Source organism: Mya arenaria, chromosome 15 (genome assembly GCF_026914265.1).
Source record: "Mya arenaria isolate MELC-2E11 chromosome 15, ASM2691426v1".
In the NCBI taxonomy this organism is placed as follows: Eukaryota; Metazoa; Mollusca; class Bivalvia; order Myida; family Myidae; genus Mya; species Mya arenaria.
Window position 1 is genome coordinate 225,557 of NC_069136.1, and position 18,385 is coordinate 243,941.

At 33.3% G+C, this 18,385-nt stretch overlaps 1 protein-coding gene across 1 annotated transcript; it reads right to left on the bottom strand.

Annotated features, from left to right (window-relative positions):
- Nucleotides 1-1,546: 1,546 nt before the first annotated feature.
- LOC128220137 (dynein light chain Tctex-type protein 2B-like) lies at nucleotides 1,547-13,010 on the bottom strand. The gene is made up of 5 exons (XM_052928408.1): nucleotides 12,867-13,010; nucleotides 10,199-10,332; nucleotides 8,534-8,603; nucleotides 7,471-7,534; nucleotides 1,547-2,390 (listed from the first exon to the last, which is right to left on the bottom strand). Exons 1-5 carry the CDS (start codon nucleotides 12,947-12,949, stop codon nucleotides 2,343-2,345), a joined length of 399 nt encoding a protein of 132 aa, XP_052784368.1. The 5' UTR covers nucleotides 12,950-13,010; the 3' UTR covers nucleotides 1,547-2,342.
- Between the last annotated feature and the right edge of the window lie 5,375 nt (nucleotides 13,011-18,385).

Here is an 18,385-nt window from a genome sequence, read left to right on the forward strand (position 1 = left end):
CCAAGAATCATATTTACCCCAGGGGCAAATTTTGGAGGTATAAACGTAGCATATGTCTTTGGAATTCCATGTCATGTTATTGTTTGTATTTAGCATTACTGATCATAATTGCACAATGGTCCTCTTACTATTGGCGTAAATCATTTTTGCGGAATTTTAAGTGAAGGACATTTCCCTATTATCGTAATATAGAAACGCCTACCCGGTGGCCAGACGTGTAAGCTTCTCACGTTTTTTAACCAAAAAAAATAGATTGAATGTATAATTTGAAATATGTTTTGGTCACTAAGTAAAAATAGAAGGTTGCGTGTCTTGATACTATCAAGTTTATAGTCAAAATATACAGTTCTTAGACCTATTGTAGTATTTACTTTATAATCGAGTTTTTGCCTTTTATTGTTTTTGACGGCTTGTGCATTTATCATGCGTACTAAATGGCCATTTCTGTATGGAATGAAAGTCTTAGGAAAGGGGGTATTACAATTTTGTTTAGTTCAATAGTATACATTCAAACATGATAAGCAGTCCAAATCGTGTTTTAAAGTCTTAACTAAACTTCCAATTTTTGACATGATAATATTCAGTGTGTGTATACCACGTGGTACATTGCGTCATAAATGCTATGTCGGAAGGTTATATTTTGCCTCGAATGAAGACTTTAAACAAAGATAACTTTACTATTTCTTCATCATTTGAAATTAAACAAAGTGCAGTCTTCGCCGCTTATGATGCCCCGCCTTCGGACTTTCAACAGAGTATGATAGAGAGCTTAGTTTCCTAATACAAACCTTTTCATAATACGGCCGTCTGAAGGAGTACTGTCAAAACATTATTATGGAAACAGGTTTGTCGAAGTGTTTGATGAAACTAATCACCGAAGACGTGGCTCTTTAAGTGGGATATACTGCCCTTATTGTTTTATTTAAAATGATGAAGTAAAAGAAAAGTTATCTTTGATTTAAGTCTTCATTTTAAGCAAAATGTTGCCTTCCGACGTAGCATATATGACGTTATTTATCACGTGGTATACACACACTGATATTGTTTTTTTCCTACTTACCTCTGTTTTGGTTTAATAATACTTATATTTTGGGGCTCGATGGGTTTTTTAAAGGGGCTAGACAACAGATGGTCCTTAAATCGGCAAATACAGTTTTTCCTTGAAACAAGTCTAGAATTTTCAAAACAAGCTAGTATATGGCCGATACTACATTATATCAAATGATAAAATTATATTTCGTTTCAGCTAAGTGTACTCGTTAAAAAATAGCGCATACTGGTTTTCCAGTTAAGAGTGTGTATATTGAGCATTCGAAAGTCACGGGATGTGCTTTGTACACAACGATATCAATGCTATGCAAGTTTATGAAAAAAAAATCATGCAATTGCATCATCTGGTGTCTAGTCCCTTTAATGTGCGACTTACGCTAAGCGCTGACTTAATCATTCGGAATCTTGTCAACAATGAACTCGATGCTACATGTACTAATATATTGCGTATGTTTTGCAATGCTTATGGTTTATAGATATTATGTAACAAACCAAACAAGTTTTGAAAGTAATCGAATTTATTTTATTCATAACAATACAATTTGCAAATATATAAAATGGACGGAATGTTCTACACCAGTTCACTTTAAGGTTACCGATGCATAATTAAGATTTAAGGTATATCTGGCCATTGGTTGTAATGTTTAATGTTGATGCCTTGTGACCCCATGTAATGATGGTCTCATTTGAACGAGTATTGCTCATGTAAAAGTGATCGAAAATATACTACAGTCAAGGGTAAGGCAGTTTGTATTTTTGTTCTTGATTTCAGACGAAATCGGAATTGAAATGACATATTTTTTGTTCAATCTTTCAAGCTCAACATAGCCTGTATGCAATTTTTGTGTATGCAATTTTTGTGCATGCAATTTTTGCATTGGTACAATATTTACATATATATTTTACAGAACTCCTGTTCACATTAAACCCTTTCAAAAGATCTAAAAATAATATGGGGTCACCAGGCATCAGAAATGTACATTATACGAAAGCATGTGGCTAACTTATAACTGTCTGAGTACACATTATAATATATAACTCAGAAAAAAAATTATAATAAACACGAGTTGATTTCTAGACAGTAGCTACAGTTCGCATTATGTTTTTTCCCAATTTTTATGCTAACAGAAGAAAACTATCACATTGCTTTTAAATATAGCAGTTAACTTTTACATACTGTATTTCTTGCAATGTACAATTTATTAAATTGTCCTGTTTTATGAATAATTATTACAACTCAACACATTGTAATAACCACGAGACTTTGTGAAGATCCTTCCGGGTAATATCCATCAGTAATAGAACACACCAAATGCTGCTGCCACACAAAACAACGAATCCTGGAAAAGATGTAATTTAATAAGTTAAGCATTCATTTGTTTATATAAAAAACAGTTAAGTGCACACTTATTCAACTAGGGCCATCAAAGGATGAGATAAGAGCTCTGAATGACAGCATATTTGACAGAGTAGACAATATAAAGGTAAGTTACATGATGTAAGGGTCAAATGGGGAGACTATGGACATATTGGCATTACAGTAAAGAATGTTGCTAGAGGTCCTCAACATTTTCTCTGAAACATATATCTTTTATTGTATTTAGTTATATACAACTTCTTATGTACAATCAAATAACAGTTTGGAAATTAAGGGGGATGATCATCAATATACATTATGATTAAAGTACATGTATGTGTGAAGGAGTTTGTGTCAAAGTGCACTGTGCCTCACTGTCATCTGTTCCACATAAAAAAGTCGAAACAAAGTTTTTTAACTTCCAAGCCAGGTTAGCTCCCTTTTATGTGTGTCATAGTAGATATGAAAGAGCAGTTACCCAGGGACCTAATGATATATGAATATAAAGTATGGTTCTTTGATTGAGAACTAACTCATAATGCTGTATACCAATGTTAAAGCTTCTTTCATACCTTATGTAATGTTCTTGATTGTCAATGAAGATAATTTTGCAGGTCTCCAGCCAGGATTTGAAAAGGGCAGGTGCTAGGTCAGAAAGGGCACTTTGGATGCACATTAAATGAGCCTTATAAATGAGTCATTTGCAAAGGCCAGTGTTCAATTCTTATTGTGTACTTTCTTTACTTATAGTTTGTTATGAATACTTTAGTCATTATCTTATCTTAAGTGTAAAAAATATGTATATTTATAACTTTTATACTTATTGATGAAAATTGACTATCAAACAAAGCAGCAGGGTGTACTATACAAGAGCTGTCGTAAGACAGCGCGCTCAACTATGCCGCTTTGACTTAAAAGTGAATACAATAACGATGTAATATTACCAAGTTTGGTCTCTTTATGTCAAACCTTACTAAAATTGTTCGATACATAATGTAACTTTGATGCTGCCATCCCAGCAGCATGCCCGAACAATGACACAAGTCATTCAAATAACTTGATTTACCATTATGAAAATGCGGTTAAGAATATACAAATATGCCTTTCAAAAGAAATTAAAATAAAATTTAAAAAAAAATAAAAAAAATTCAAGGGCAATAAGTTGTATCTCAATTAAAATGGAGTTATGTTTCTTGTTGTAAGATGGTCGTAAATAATTTTGAATTTTATTAAGTGCATTGAATGAAAGGTATAGATTTTTTTTTATTAAAATCCCAACTTGCCCTTAACTTTAACTTGCCCTAAAACTTTAACCTAAGTCAATCAGGGGCCATAACTTGTATTAAGGATAATATGGAGTTATGTAACCTCATTGGATGATGGTCCTGAACAATTATGTGAGGTATTAAGTTAATTGAACGAAGGGTATAGAAGTTATGAAGGGTATAGAAGGTATTAACCTGCCCTAAAACTTTAACCTAAGATCCATAGTCAATCAGGGGCCATAATTTGTATAAAAAATAATATGGAGTTATCTAACCTCATTATGTGATGGCTCTGAACAACTGTGTGAAGTATTAAGTCAATTAAATGAATGGTATTGGACTTTTAAGTGAAAATCCCAACTTGCCCTAAAACTTTAACCTGCCCTAAAACTTTAACCTAAGTCAATCAGGGGCCATAACTTGTATTAAGGATAATATGGAGTTATGTAACCTCATTGTGTGATGGTCCTGAACAACTGTGTGAAGTATTAAGTCAATTGAACGAAGGGTATAGAAGTATAAATATCCCAACCTGCCCTAAAACTTTAACATAAGTTCCATAGTCAATCAGGGGCCATAATCTGTGTAAAGGATAATATGGAGTTATCTAACCTCATCATGTGATGGCCCTGAACAACTGTGTGAAGTATTAAGTCAATAGAATGAAGGGTATTGGACTTATAAGTGAATATCACAACTTGCCCTAAAACTTTAACAGGACGACGACGCCGTCGCTGGGGCGAGTAATATAGCCCTCCTTATTCTTCGCATAGTCGAGCTAAAAAGGGCACAGCTGAGTGCTGGAAATGGCAGCAGGGTACCCCATCCTTCTTTTTAGGCTTGATACAGCACTGATTTTGGATCAACATGTCACACATTTTAGGTTTTTCAAATGTATCAAGTCAACATCTCTATCAATTAATGCTTGAATTCTCATTCATACACTTGCACACAATTTTTTCTAATCTGATGAAAAGTAAATTCTACAATAAGAGGACCATTATCATTGAATCAATTTTGGTGATGAATGGAAAAAGGCTTTTAAAGTTAATGATTGGACAAGACCAATAAAAGGTGGTTTCTATAGTTAAAGAGTGATCACTCTTGAATGACTAGACTAGAGTGATATGGCTGGTTATAGTAAATGTGCAACATATTATGCCCAAATACACTCTGACCAAACTTGATGATGATTGGATAAAAGGATTCTAAAATTATTGATTGGCCCAGACCTTTTTCAAGTATTTTTTATAAATTAAAAGGTGATAACTCTTGAGTGACTAGAGCTATTTGGCTGGTTATTGATCTTGACGGAGATATTATGTCTATACACATTCTGACCAAATAAGCATGAATGGACAAAGGGCTAGAAAGTTATTGATTGGACAACAAACAGGATGCTGCCTATCCAAATGCTTGCCTGACCTTAGGCGGCATGTGAAAGTACAATATGTTCCTATTTTCAAATGGGCATAAAAAACACGAAAATATGCCTTTGCTTAAAATGATACAGAAGGCCAAAACAATATTTAAGTAGGAGCCATATAACAGGTCACAAAAGAGCACATTGTTACTGTAAATATAATCAGGAAGTTTGAAGGATAAAATATTATTTTAAAAATAATTAAAAAAATACGCCCATCAATAATTTCTTGGATTCTAAGACAACTTACTGTCACATTGGCCCTTTGAGAAGCAAGCTTTTCAAGAAGCAAACCAACAAACATTTATAGTAGCAAGTTTGGTGAAATTCGGATAAAAACTGTTCAAGTTTGAGAGTAATGAGTAAAATGGCCAATTTTGATAAATTCAGGGGGCCATAACTCTTGAGTGCCTAAAGCGATTAGGCTGGTTATCGAACTTGACCTTGATATTTCACCAACAAACACTTTCATGAAGTTTGGTGGAAATTGAATGAGAAATGTTCAAGTTAGAGAGCGGACAAAGCTAAAATGGACAATTTTGACAAATTCAGGGGGCCATAACTCTGGAGTGCCTAAAGCGATTTGGCTGGTTATTGAACTTGACCGAGATATTTCACCAACAAACACTTTTATGACGTTTGGTGGAAATTGGATGAGAAATGATCAAGTTAGAGAGCGGACAAAGCTAAAATGGCCAATTTTGACAAATTCAGGGGGCCATAACTCTGGAGTGCCTAAAGCGATTTGGCTGGTTATCGAACTTGACCTAGATATTTCACCAACAAACACTTTCATGAAGTTTGGTGGAAATTGGATGAGAAATGTTCAAGTTAGAGAGCGGACAACATTGTGGAGCCGCCCGCCCGCCGCCCGCCCGCCATGGGTGTTCCCATAATACGGCCATCGTAAGATGGGCGTATAAAAAGTAAGTTTGATAAAAGGGTCACTTTGTGAACATTTCTGAAAAAATATTTTTATATCGGGTGGATAGTTTCTGGTGAAAATATTTTCCATATAAACATATAGTGAAAATGTGCCCCCATCCCCAAACCCCCTGACAGCAATATCACAATGGAGTAATGAAATTTGATATATGGTCACTTAAGATAAGATTTAAAATGAATCCATATGAAGACATATAGTGGTAGCTATCCCTACCCCTGGCAATCATGTTTTTTAAAGAATGAACGTGGGGTGAAGGAATTTGAAGAGGGTCACCTTAGGAACATTTATGAGAAATATTTACAAAATAAGGCTAATTGTTTCTGAAGAGAAGATTTTATAAACATTATAGACATATAGTGAAAGTAGCCCAGACCATGTTATTTATGAATCAACAAGGGTAAATGAATTAGATCAGCCTAAGGAACTTTTCTGGGAAACTATTTTAGAATGGGGGCGGTGGATTCTGAGGGGAAGATTTTCAAAGTTTTCCATATAGACATAGACATATTCTGAAAAGCCCCCCCCCCTTGATGGCCATGTTTCTTTATGTAACAACGTTTGCTGAAGAAATATGATACAAGTTCACCTAAAGAACATTTGAATTTCTGTAACATTATTTTAAAATCGGGCCAAAAGACTTTCAGTTTTCCATAGAGGCATATAGTAAAAAGTAGCTGTGACCGCTGGAGTCCATGCTTTTTTATGAATCAACATGGAGTGAAGAAATTTAATAGAGGGTCACCTAAGAATCATTTTTGTGAAATTATTTCAAAATCAAACAAGAAGATTTCCAAAGATTACCATAAACATGAAGTGAAAAGTAGCCCTGCCCCCTGGCGGCCATGTTGCTTAAGTGGGTCACCAAAGGAAAAATTCTGATAAACTATTTTATATTTTGGCCAGTTGAGTCTGAGAATTATATTTTCAAAGTTTTCCATATAGACATATATAGTGAAATGAAACCCGACCCAAGGTGGCAATATTTTTTTATGATTCAATATGTGGTGCAGGAATTCCATACAGAATCACCTATTGGGCCATCGGTTTCTAAGAATAAGATTTTCAAAGTTTTTCCTTTTGGTTGCCATGTCAACAGGAGCTGCAAATGGAACCACTTTTATTAAAGGAATCTAGAAGAGGCCCACCCATGGATTATTTCTATGATGTTTGTTCAAATTGTTCAAGTGGTTTAAGAGGAGAAGTGGTTTGAAGGAAAACGTTGATGACGGGTGGACAGACAGCAACGATGGATGACAGACAATCACCCTATCACAATAGCTTATGCTGAGCACTATGTGCTCAGGTGTACCTAATAGCTCTTTGTAAAAACTTTTAAGATATTCAAACGTTTTGTAACTTATGAATGAAACTTTATAATGTAGCACTATTTTGTATTGATGATTCCTTCATTAGAACTAATTAAACTTACATTCATAAATATATCTTGTGCAAAGTTATCTGTGTCTGAATCCCAGAAACATCTGGCTCCCATCCTGAAATTAGACATAAAGAAAATAAGTTACATACATATATAATGAAACTCAATGGATTTTCCACACGTAAGTGGTATAATGGTATGAAATTTTCTTTATCTGAAATGGCTCCATTGTTGTTTTCTATGAGTGCTGCGTCAGAGGCCTTAAACACAAATTACAATTGTGCTGTAAGCCAACCTCAATGCTGGTTTGTTGTTTTTCAAACAAAAAACAGGAATAAACATAAATAACTCAACAATTATTTGAATTATTTGAATTTGTGTGCAATAATTGTCAACAACATGTTTACAAAGTTTAATTAGAATATATTCAAGGGGTTTTGGCCAAGGCAAGATAAAAATGAGTTGAGTTGAAAAGATCATGTTTAGTTAGACCATTTTCGATAGTATATTAAAAAAAATCCTGAAATTTTATCATTTCCATGATTTGTATTTAAAGCTGCACTCTCACAGATTGAACGTTTTGACAACTTTTTATTTATTGTCTTGGATCGAGCCAATTTATGCAAAAATGCAAGTAAACCAGACATATAAGACTGCTGACAAAAATTAGATAGCAGATTTTTATATTTAAGATAAAAAAAAAAATGTTGTTTTATGCATTTTCTTAAACTGTTAGTAATGCTTATAGCCATAAAACATTCATTTTCAAATGGAAATATTGAAATCTGCAATCTGATCCTTTGTAAACAGTCTTTTATCACTGGTTTGCAGATATTTATGCAAAAAGTTTCTCATTCCAAAACAAAAAGTAAAAAAGTTGTATAAAACAGTAAATCTGTGAGAGTGCAGCTTTAAAATATATCTTATCGGAAAAGACCAATATCAACTGCGGCATAAGGGCAGGCAGGTTTTTGGATGAGCACTCAGCAGCATTCAGTATATTGTACAACCAAGAGTAAAGAATTCTTAAAATAAGATTGTACATTGCAACTGTTGATGAGACTGGCTCCTTTATTTTTAAAGAAATTGAAGGATGTGTAAAGTATAAACTTACTTCACACCTTCCCCTCTCTGCTCGCCAATGGCCACTTGCACAATGAACTTGTATCTCTCGTATCCCATATCTGGTTATCAGTATAAAGACAAGGGTTAATTGGTTCAGTAAATCATCCAAAAAATATGCTTACAAAGGATGAGACGCTTTAAAAAAAAACAATTTGCCGAGTGTTCAGAACTTCGTTAAAGTTAACAATCAGGGCTTTTTCTGCCCATTTTGGGAAAAAGACCCTAGACATTTTGGGAAATTTTGCGTCGTGAAAATGCGAAAATTGGGAAATTTTACAGTGAAAAGAAAAAGCTGTCTAGTCTCCTGGGAATTAGGAAATGATTTAATATTAGTTTATTTTCCATATAAAGGACCCACAATGGCTGAAATATCAATCCTTGGGGTGTAAATATCTATTGCAATAAATCATGACAGATAATATTTCATATCTCTGAATGTGATGAAAATCAATGATTTCTGAGTTTAATTACCAAAAAAACTTCACATCACATAATTTATTAGGATGTTGAAAATGAACCAGTACAGGTAAAAAGAATTTCTAAAAAAAAAAAAAAATAATAATTTTTTTTTTTGGATTGGGATTTTTTTCTGAAGAATGGGAAAAATATCTTATATTTTGCTTTGGGAACGGGTCCGATAGTCGGACCCGTGGGTACTATAGAAAAAGCCCTGACAATGTAATTAAAATGACATTGTTGTTGTGCTAATGTAATGAAACAAATACTGCTGAACAGTTGTCTAAAACCTTGTTGAAAATATATCAGCTCACAAGCGTACCCATTAAATTTCCCGAGCAGTCAAGATTTAAAAATTAACAAGATGATGTTAACCCTGTTGTTAACTTTAACAAAATTCTAAATAATCAGCCCAATGGGTCATATCTGTTTGTTTCATTGTTTTCAGTTCCTTAAACAAAAACACTTTGTTGAAAAAATTGTACCATCTGGACAATCAAAAAAATACTACACAGTATAACAAGTAATAAACCTACAGGCATGTACCTCTGCACTCTCACAGATTGACTGTTTTGACAACCTTTTTTTTAATTTTTTGTCTTGGAATGAGCCAATTTGTGTGTAAATGCCTGGTAACCAGTGATATTAGACTGCTGACAAAACTTATTTACCCTGAAAATTGATGCTTTATGGCTAAAGACATTACTAACGCTTTAAGAAAAATGAGTTCTTGGCAGTATTCCAAACAATTGAATTTTTTTCCATTGTGAGTTATCTTTAACTTATATGACTGAATTGAAGACATTGATGTCAAAAGCAGCTGATTCTGAGAGCAAAATTAAAAGAAAAGTCAAATCTGTCAATCTGTTAGAGTGCAACTTTAATGTTTATCAAAAGACCATTTTAATAAAACTTAAAACTTGGAAAAACATACTCAACCAAAGAATGAATTTCATAATAATGTCATGATTTTACCATCACACTTGGGCCTAAATAAACAACCTGTCTAAAAAAAGGACAACCCAAACTGCTAGACCCAAAAATAAAAATGATGTTTGTTTTAGTACTGCCATACATGTATCTACATTCATATTTCTTTTGTACACTGAATTTTTTAACCACCATCGCATTACAGAACTGCAGTAAAGTACACAATTTTTAATTACCTACCATTATTTAGAACTGATTATAATCTCACCTTTCAGCTTAGTCTTGATGTCATCTGCAATCGTCTTGGTCCAGTCCATGATTTCTTCTGGATCATATGATTTTCCATCCAATCGCTCGTTCAGCACATTGTGTATACATTCCTTTACAATCACTGGCCGAAACCTGAAAAGGAATGATTACACTTCAAAAAGGGAAATTTCTATACAAGCCAGTTTTGATTTACCAAAACAAAATATTACTAGCAAAAAATAGTATGTTTCTAGTAACCTGACCCAACTACCTGACCCAACTAATATTAAGCTGCTGACCATAAAGATTTGTTTTCAATTTTTTCAGTTATGTCTGATCTTTAGGGACAAAGGCGTTTCAAAGAGGAAGAAACCCAAATGGAAGCTTCCTACATTTAATACAACCAAAAGCACCCATTTGATATGGTCAAATCAAACTGATCGTTTGTAAGGCTTAATTTGATTGGCTGTGGAAATAACCAAATGTCAATCTTACAGAAATAAAAATCATTGGATAAAATATTGCATGATACATTAAAAATATGTTGCTAAAATACTACAATGTTTACATTGGTGATACTTAACTATACTTGATAATCAAATCAATAATCAAAATAAAATCCCTATGTACGCCTTCGGGATGTTGCTTGAAACAAACATTTTTTGTTACCCCTGGAAAAACAGGCTAATTTGGCAACATGAAACATACATTTGTACAAAGTTGTTTTGCCAACACTTGTACATATATCAATATTTATGATGACATTTGCTGTGACAACAAAAAGATGTGTGTATTATTAGAAAATATGGTTTGTTGCAGTGATCCAACTGTTAATTTGAATCAATAGAAAGAACAGGAGCCAAACAGTTTTCTGGGATGTTTTCATTCCAAATGTATTTAGTAAGTATGCCCACACAATTCAAACTAAAATTTTGCCTTCAGGTAAAATTTCCCGAAAAGACATCATTTTGACGTTGTTAAAAGAATTGTCAGGTGTTAGCATCAACTAATTTCAGTGTTTACTGAAAAATGTCCAACATAACATGAAAATATCCTAGGTAGACTATAAAGACATTTGACATTTTTAAAGGCATTTGACAAAATGTCCAGTATGTTCAAAATGATTTTGCATGTACACTGCATCACAAGCTATAGCTTTGCCACACACGTGTTGGACGTTGACATAGATATTAAGAAGGCCATAATTGCATATCAAAACAAGCATTTAATTTTGGCTATGATCATCATTGATCATGACATTGGCAATATGACAATGACAAATGGAAGATTCATCGGTAATTTGTTGGCATAACAATCTAATAAGGAAAATGTAGTAAGGCACAAAAATGGTATGCCTAGTCATGATTCACAGGGTTCCCCCTGGGTTCTAAAAAGTTGTCGCCACTTGTTTGTGGGGGGTTAAGGGGGCCCCGAAAGGCCCCTTTACAGCTCCAGGGCAGCCCCCTTGTGGGGGCCAAGGGGGCAAAGCCCCCTGAAGCTCATGGGGTTTAAGCATTTTAAGAGCCTTAAATTGCATTTAATTAGCACATTGTAGTGCAAAAACACAACATTTTGTTGTACATGAAGCACAAGATATTAGCAAATTGTTATTCTATTGACAAAATATATGAACAAGTATATAAGTAAAAAAAAATGAAAATATTGCAAAAAATGTGACATAAACATCGATATGTTGAGTTCAGTCTAATGCCTGCATACAATAGTGTCATAGAATTTAAAAATACAATTATGAGATAAATTTAAAATAAATGGAAACTCAAAGAAATAAACATTGTCAAACAAGGGCCATACTTTCCAAATAGAAATTCGTCTACTATTTACTCCAACTTATTTGAAGCCTTATCAAATGGGGTGTAATTCTGTTTATTTGTAAGCATACCCAATGACTTCTGTTAATCTTTTTGACACTTTTTGAACCCCTAGAATGCTGCATTTATAGCAATTACAATTTGCGACAAAACCGAAAGCAAATATATTTTTAGCGCGTAAACGTCATTACAAATTTGCATATCACGTGACTTTCCAACAACCTAAAATTCTATGATATTCATTTTGAAAACTAACACATTAATTACGCAACAACAAAGCTGTTGAGCTTAATATTAAAATTGTTTGCTGATAAGAGACATAACAGTTTTCAGGATTTCATTGTTAATCTGTGATAGCAATAAAATTCTGCAATAATTAGCGAGGTGTTGACTAGACCGTGACTGCTTGTCCTAATTATCAGATTTGTTGTCGCACCAGCAGATGTGCTTGATTAATGACTGTGACAGAATCGAATATCATGCAAGCCGCATGGGCACAGCTTACTTCATTTTAAGAAAATATTTTCAAAAAAAATTGTTGTCGCCATAAATTCGCCAAATTTGAAAAGTTGTCGCCATTTTGCGATATTGCCCTGATACAGTTTATGAAACGATATTTAACATCCATCATGTCTCTAATACATTGTCGCATAAATGCACTATGCATTTAATCTAACAGGTTAATGTCTAACTTAATTGAAGAAAAGCTGTGTGAATTTATCATAAAATATGTTAATGGCTTATTAGCAGTAAAATCAGTAGTAAACTGGATGAACAAATTCGGATAATGTTGTCCGAAATAATGTCAAATTATTTAAGCTTTCAAGTTTTCGTTACTTAAATAGACCTGTGGCTTACTTGTGTTGGAAATTCGGTCGAATAACGTATGTGTTGCTTGGTGGCGGTACCTGTGGTTGTTCTTGTACTTCAACATCTGCCATCTTCGTCAAATTTGTACTAACCAGATATGTAAACAATGAAAATGGCTACCTGACAACCTCGCACTGAGTAAATCCCGTCTCATTCCGTACCGGTAATAAAATAACAACGGGTACTATACTGTGTTATATATTGATGACTTTTTCATTAACATTATTTTATTATTATTATTATTATTATTATTATTTTATTATTATTATTATTATTATTATTATTATTATTATTATTATTATTATTATTATTATTATTATTAATAATAATAATATTATTGTCCGTTTTATTAATTTTAAGTACAAAAGTTTGTATTTCATTTTAAGATAATATATAGAGGATATTTGTTTATTTCAGTGTAAGATCATATTTTATTTCACGAGTGTCATAGAAAAACATATTTTCACGAGTGGCGAAGCCACGAGTGAAAATGTAGTTTTTTTATGATCACGAGTGAAATTAAATACGATCTTACACTGCAATAAACAAATTTTCTGTTTCTTTTATTCTTATTTTCGGAGTTTTATTTGTATTTTTATTTATTTCTGAATTACCCCCTTTTTTTGAAAAGGGTGGGCTTTACGCCGCTACCCGTGGGGCGCCCCTCATGCATAATTATAGCTGTCAACTTTTCTACTTTCGGTTTGCTGAGAAATAGTTCTCTGCTATTCATTCTTATAGCTTAATATTCGCTCGTTTTTTATTGCAAAGCTTTATGAACAGTAAACAATGAAGTATTATTAGTGCACATTTGTTCCAAAAATAATGAAAACACTTTTTATTTTAAGATGGACATGAATCATAACCAAATTACTACGCCGCTATTTAAAGAATGAAAATTTAAAAGGTCAAATGTGTTAGCAAAACAAATGTGGATACTCATTGGATTTTAACCATTTTGCTTAGTTTAAGGCTGCATGTACGCGTGTTTTTATAGTAAGTTAATATTCAGTCAGACCAGTCTGTTTCGCTTTAAAATGTTTGTTTTCCAGATATTAAAAGAGTAAATGCCACGCTAGTTTGTTGACACATTTTGAGGTGTGGGTGGGGTAAAAAATATCGGATCTATCTGTAAATTGTTGTGTGAATTCTCCAGGAAGCTCATTTTACGTACTACAATGGTTAACAGTTCAAAATACATTTGAACGATGATATAAAATTTTATTTATGTTCGAACAGTTGTTTTTGTCTGTAATTTTTTTGGTATGAAAGCAAATGTTCGAACTTTCAGCTTCAAAGATCAGTAAAATGTTTGATAAACGGGATAACCGGTAATAAACGGTAAGTTGTTAATTTCCAATTATATATTTATTTGTTTAAATTTATAAAACATTTCTTTTATATTTTTTTAAACATTTTTTGACATAATTTATTGAGGTCCAGTGTTCTGTTTTGATCAAGGCAAGTACATGTAACAACAAAGGAATTTAAAGTAGTTCTGAAAGTTGATATTTTCACTCCTTATTTTGCAGTGAAAATATCAAATTGATATTTTCACTGTTGTTATTTCATTGGTAAAACCCCATATTTCATCGAAAAGCATGAAAGAAATAATCATAGATCTGTATCAACCCTGAAAAGAATTAATACCGCACCTTTAATCATTATAGTATGTAGTATGTATAGTGTGACTAAGACTGTGACTGTGACGCCCGTTTTGATTAGCTATTGTATTGTGTATTTATATATAAGCAAGTATGCAGGTCTACGTACATGATATGAGTTGTTCGAACAAAAGTTAATTAATAGTTTAACAAGTTTAAGTTGGACATTTTTTCATAGTGTCCTATCATACAGTTATAAAACTTAAAACGCATTCCGCCACGCTACTAGCGACTTCAATCCTCAAAATTTGCCTTATTTTTTTTTTATTTTTTTATTATTTTCATATCACTTTGCACGCGCCATTACAACCCATTTTTTTTAAATAACTGACTCGCCGCCCTCTGCATAGTTTGATATTATGCTGACAGATGTTGTTACATTCATTATGATAAAAGTGTTTGTTTAATTTCAGAGATGTCCATTGTCCTTCCAGTCAATAAACGATCTATTTTTTTTTTATTTACAGCAGGAGGGAGTTGATACTTATGATCTGCTTACACATTCAAGTACAATGTATATCATTGGTTTCACAAGTTATTTTTTTTTCTGTAACGAATCTTAGGACATTTTTTTAATTAAATGTTTTTCTCTTTGATATCATAATTGTAAAAAAATACCAAAATGTAAAATAAAATCGAGTCGGAGACCGGGTTCGAACCGGGGTCACCAAAATTGCAATTCAGTGTTGTATCCACTGTGCTACGAAGGCTTAGCCTTGTCGGTTGGAATATTTGGTAATATCACGTGATAACATCGACTAGCCAATAAGGTATAAGGAATGAATTCTACTAGGTAGACATACCTAGTAATGTTTTTAATGGAAAAATACCAAAACAACTGCGAAAATAAATTAATTGTAAACTATGTGGTACTTCAGTTAGTAAGTTTTTATGCATTGTACACATCGATACCAAGTTTATGTCATCTCAGTTCACTTTGACCCGACTCAGATCAGGCTTCGTGTATTTCAATGTTACATCAAAACATTCGAAGTATTCGATCAAAAATGAACTATATAAAAAGTCATTTCATCGACTTTGACGTTTTGTGTTTTACAGAAACACACCTATCAAACGAAGTGAACGACGTTTCTACACATTGATGGTCATGAATTTATGTTTAGAAAAGATAATTCGTCCCACTCTGGTGGTTTTTTAATGTACGTATCAGAATACCTCCGACCGGTTCGCAATTATGACTTAGAAAATTATTTACCTGAATCTTTATGGGTTGCATTGAAATATAAAAACGAAAGTTTCCTAATAGGCACGATGTATCGTAATTCTCATCTAACAGTTGATTTCTGGGATAGAGTGAACATTTGCCCAGAAAAGGCACACGATTTATGTAACAATATAGTTATTCTTGGCGATATAAACGAAGACCAACTTAACCAATCAAATCGTAAATTTCGAGATATTATGACAATTAATAATTTGCGAAATGTTATAAACACCCCAACTAGAATAACACGCTCAACACGAACCTTGTTAGACCCAATTGCCGTTTCACAGCACATAAACGTATTAAATTCTGGTGTATTTGAAACTCCACAACATATAAGTGATCATTATTTTGCTCATGCTTATATCATAAGTAGCTTTTTGACAAGCTCTACCATAATAAGAAAGGTATGGAACTACAAACGAGCAGATTTCAATAAAATGAACGAACTAATTAGAAATACCAATTGGAACCGCTCAATGAAGGAGATATCGACCAAGCGACCAATTTTTTTACAAGTTAGAACATTTATCGAGATAACCGAAAAGTGTATCCCTACTTACTATGCATCTATTCGCTATTCTGATAAGCCATGGTATAACTCCGAAATTAGAAAATTATCTAACAAACGCGACAAACTAAAAATCAAAGCGACACGATATGGCAATTTGTGTGATTGGATTGAATATAAAAAAGTAAGAAATAAAGTAGCAAATATGACTAAACATGCAAAGGAACTATTTTTTAGTAACCTAGAGGACAACATAATTGAGTTTAATTCATCCAATCCTCGGCTATATTGGAAAACTGTTCGAATGCTTGTGAAACGGAACAGCAACAAGAGCAATGCAATACCTCCATTGCAAAATATTGATAATTCTTACTCCTCCACTGATACAGAGAAGGCGAATTCCCTGAATGACTATTTCGTTTCAATTTCGAGTATCGACGATGATAATGTGCCTTTACCAGACTTAAACATAGACTTAGCTGATACCCTTGAGAGCACAACTAGACTTTTTGCGGATGACAGCTCTCAAGCCGTTTCATCTTCTAACACAGCTGACATCGAAACTACTATTAATACCGATCTACAGAAAATCTCCGACTGGTCTAGACAATGGCTGGTACTATTCAACCCCTTAAAAACAGAAGCTATATTTTGTTCACTTACTAACCAGCAACGGCCATCTCTCTTGTTTGATACTACGCCGCTAATACTTAGTGATTGTCACACCCATTTAGGAGTCACGATGAGTCCTGATGGTACATGGCACCATCATATAGATTCAATCGTTAGTTCTGCCCGGAAAATTATTGGTTCTATGCAAGCCCTAAAATATAAACTTCATCGTAAAACTCTTCATCAAATTTATATTTCATATTTAAGACCAATTCTAGAGTACGCCTCAGTTGGCTGGATAGTTGTACAATTTATGAAAAGGAGACCTTGGAAAAACTGCAATACGAAGCAGCAAGAATTGTTACTGGTCTCACGCTAGATTAATTAAGGAAATCGGCTGGATTTCATTGTCGGATAGAAGAAAAATGCAAAAGTTAATTTTAGTTTACAAATATAATTCCTCGGTGAACTGCCGTCGTATTTATCAGCACACTTTCCACAAGCAGTCAATGATTCTAATCCTTATAATCTGAGAAACAATGAAAATTTTAATATAATGAATAGACGCCTCGAAAAATATAATTGTTCAACGATACCGTCATCCTTGTCATTGTGGAATTCACTAGATATAGAAACAAGACACTCACCAACTCTCTCAATGTTTAAGCGTCAATTAAAATATCAATTTAAACAAACCCCCATCCCATCTTATTATACTTGTGGAGAACGTCGCTTCTCGGTATATCATGCGCGACTTAGAAACTTTTGCAGTGACCTAAATTCCGACTTGTTTAACAACCACCTTCGAGACTCTCCACTATGTATTAATTGCAATGTAGAAGAAGATGCTGAACACTTCTTATTTCGGTGTTCACTATTCACCAACCAGCGATTAAATCTCTTCAGAAATACTCGAAAATTCCATCCGCTCAGTACAGATAATCTGCTATTTGGTTTAAACAACCTTTCAGAAGAGGACAACGTCCTGATCTTTAGTGAAGTTCAATGTTTTATTTAGTCTTCCCAACGTTTTAGCTAATTTAACAATCGGTATCAGGAGCTCATCTTCTCTCGATCTCTCTTTCTCTCACACGTCTTTCTCTACAACTTCTATTATAGTATCATGTGAGTTTTTTTCACTTAAACAATGCAATATACATTAGATATTACTCTTATTGTTGTTCTTTTTTTTTGCTTATAAAACACCTTTGCTTGGTATAGAATGTGACGTTTCGGGAGATCCCTTTGCATGCTTGATTTTAAAATGTCGGTCTAAATATTGTGTAAAATTTGTATTGATATTGTCATTGTGAAATGTGTTCTCATGCAATAAAATATTATTAAATTAAATTCAGTTTATGTCAGTTTTCGACAAACATTTTTTTCGCTATTTCATTATATGGAGTACAGCCCCTTTAAATTGTAGAAATTATTTTTTAGTATTGATTGTTAGTATATTATACAGTACAAAGTGCATATTTATTTTTTTTTTAAA

Coding starts and splice junctions, on each gene's coding strand:
- LOC128220137 (XM_052928408.1), bottom strand. CDS start 12,949: ATGGCAGATGTTGAAGTACAAGAACAACCACAGGTACCGCCACCAAGC. Junction 10,333..12,866: donor CGACCGAATTTCCAACACAA/GTAAGCCACAGG, acceptor ATTCCTTTTCAG/GTTTCGGCCAGTGATTGTAA. Junction 8,604..10,198: donor CATCAAGACTAAGCTGAAAG/GTGAGATTATAA, acceptor ACTGATAACCAG/ATATGGGATACGAGAGATAC.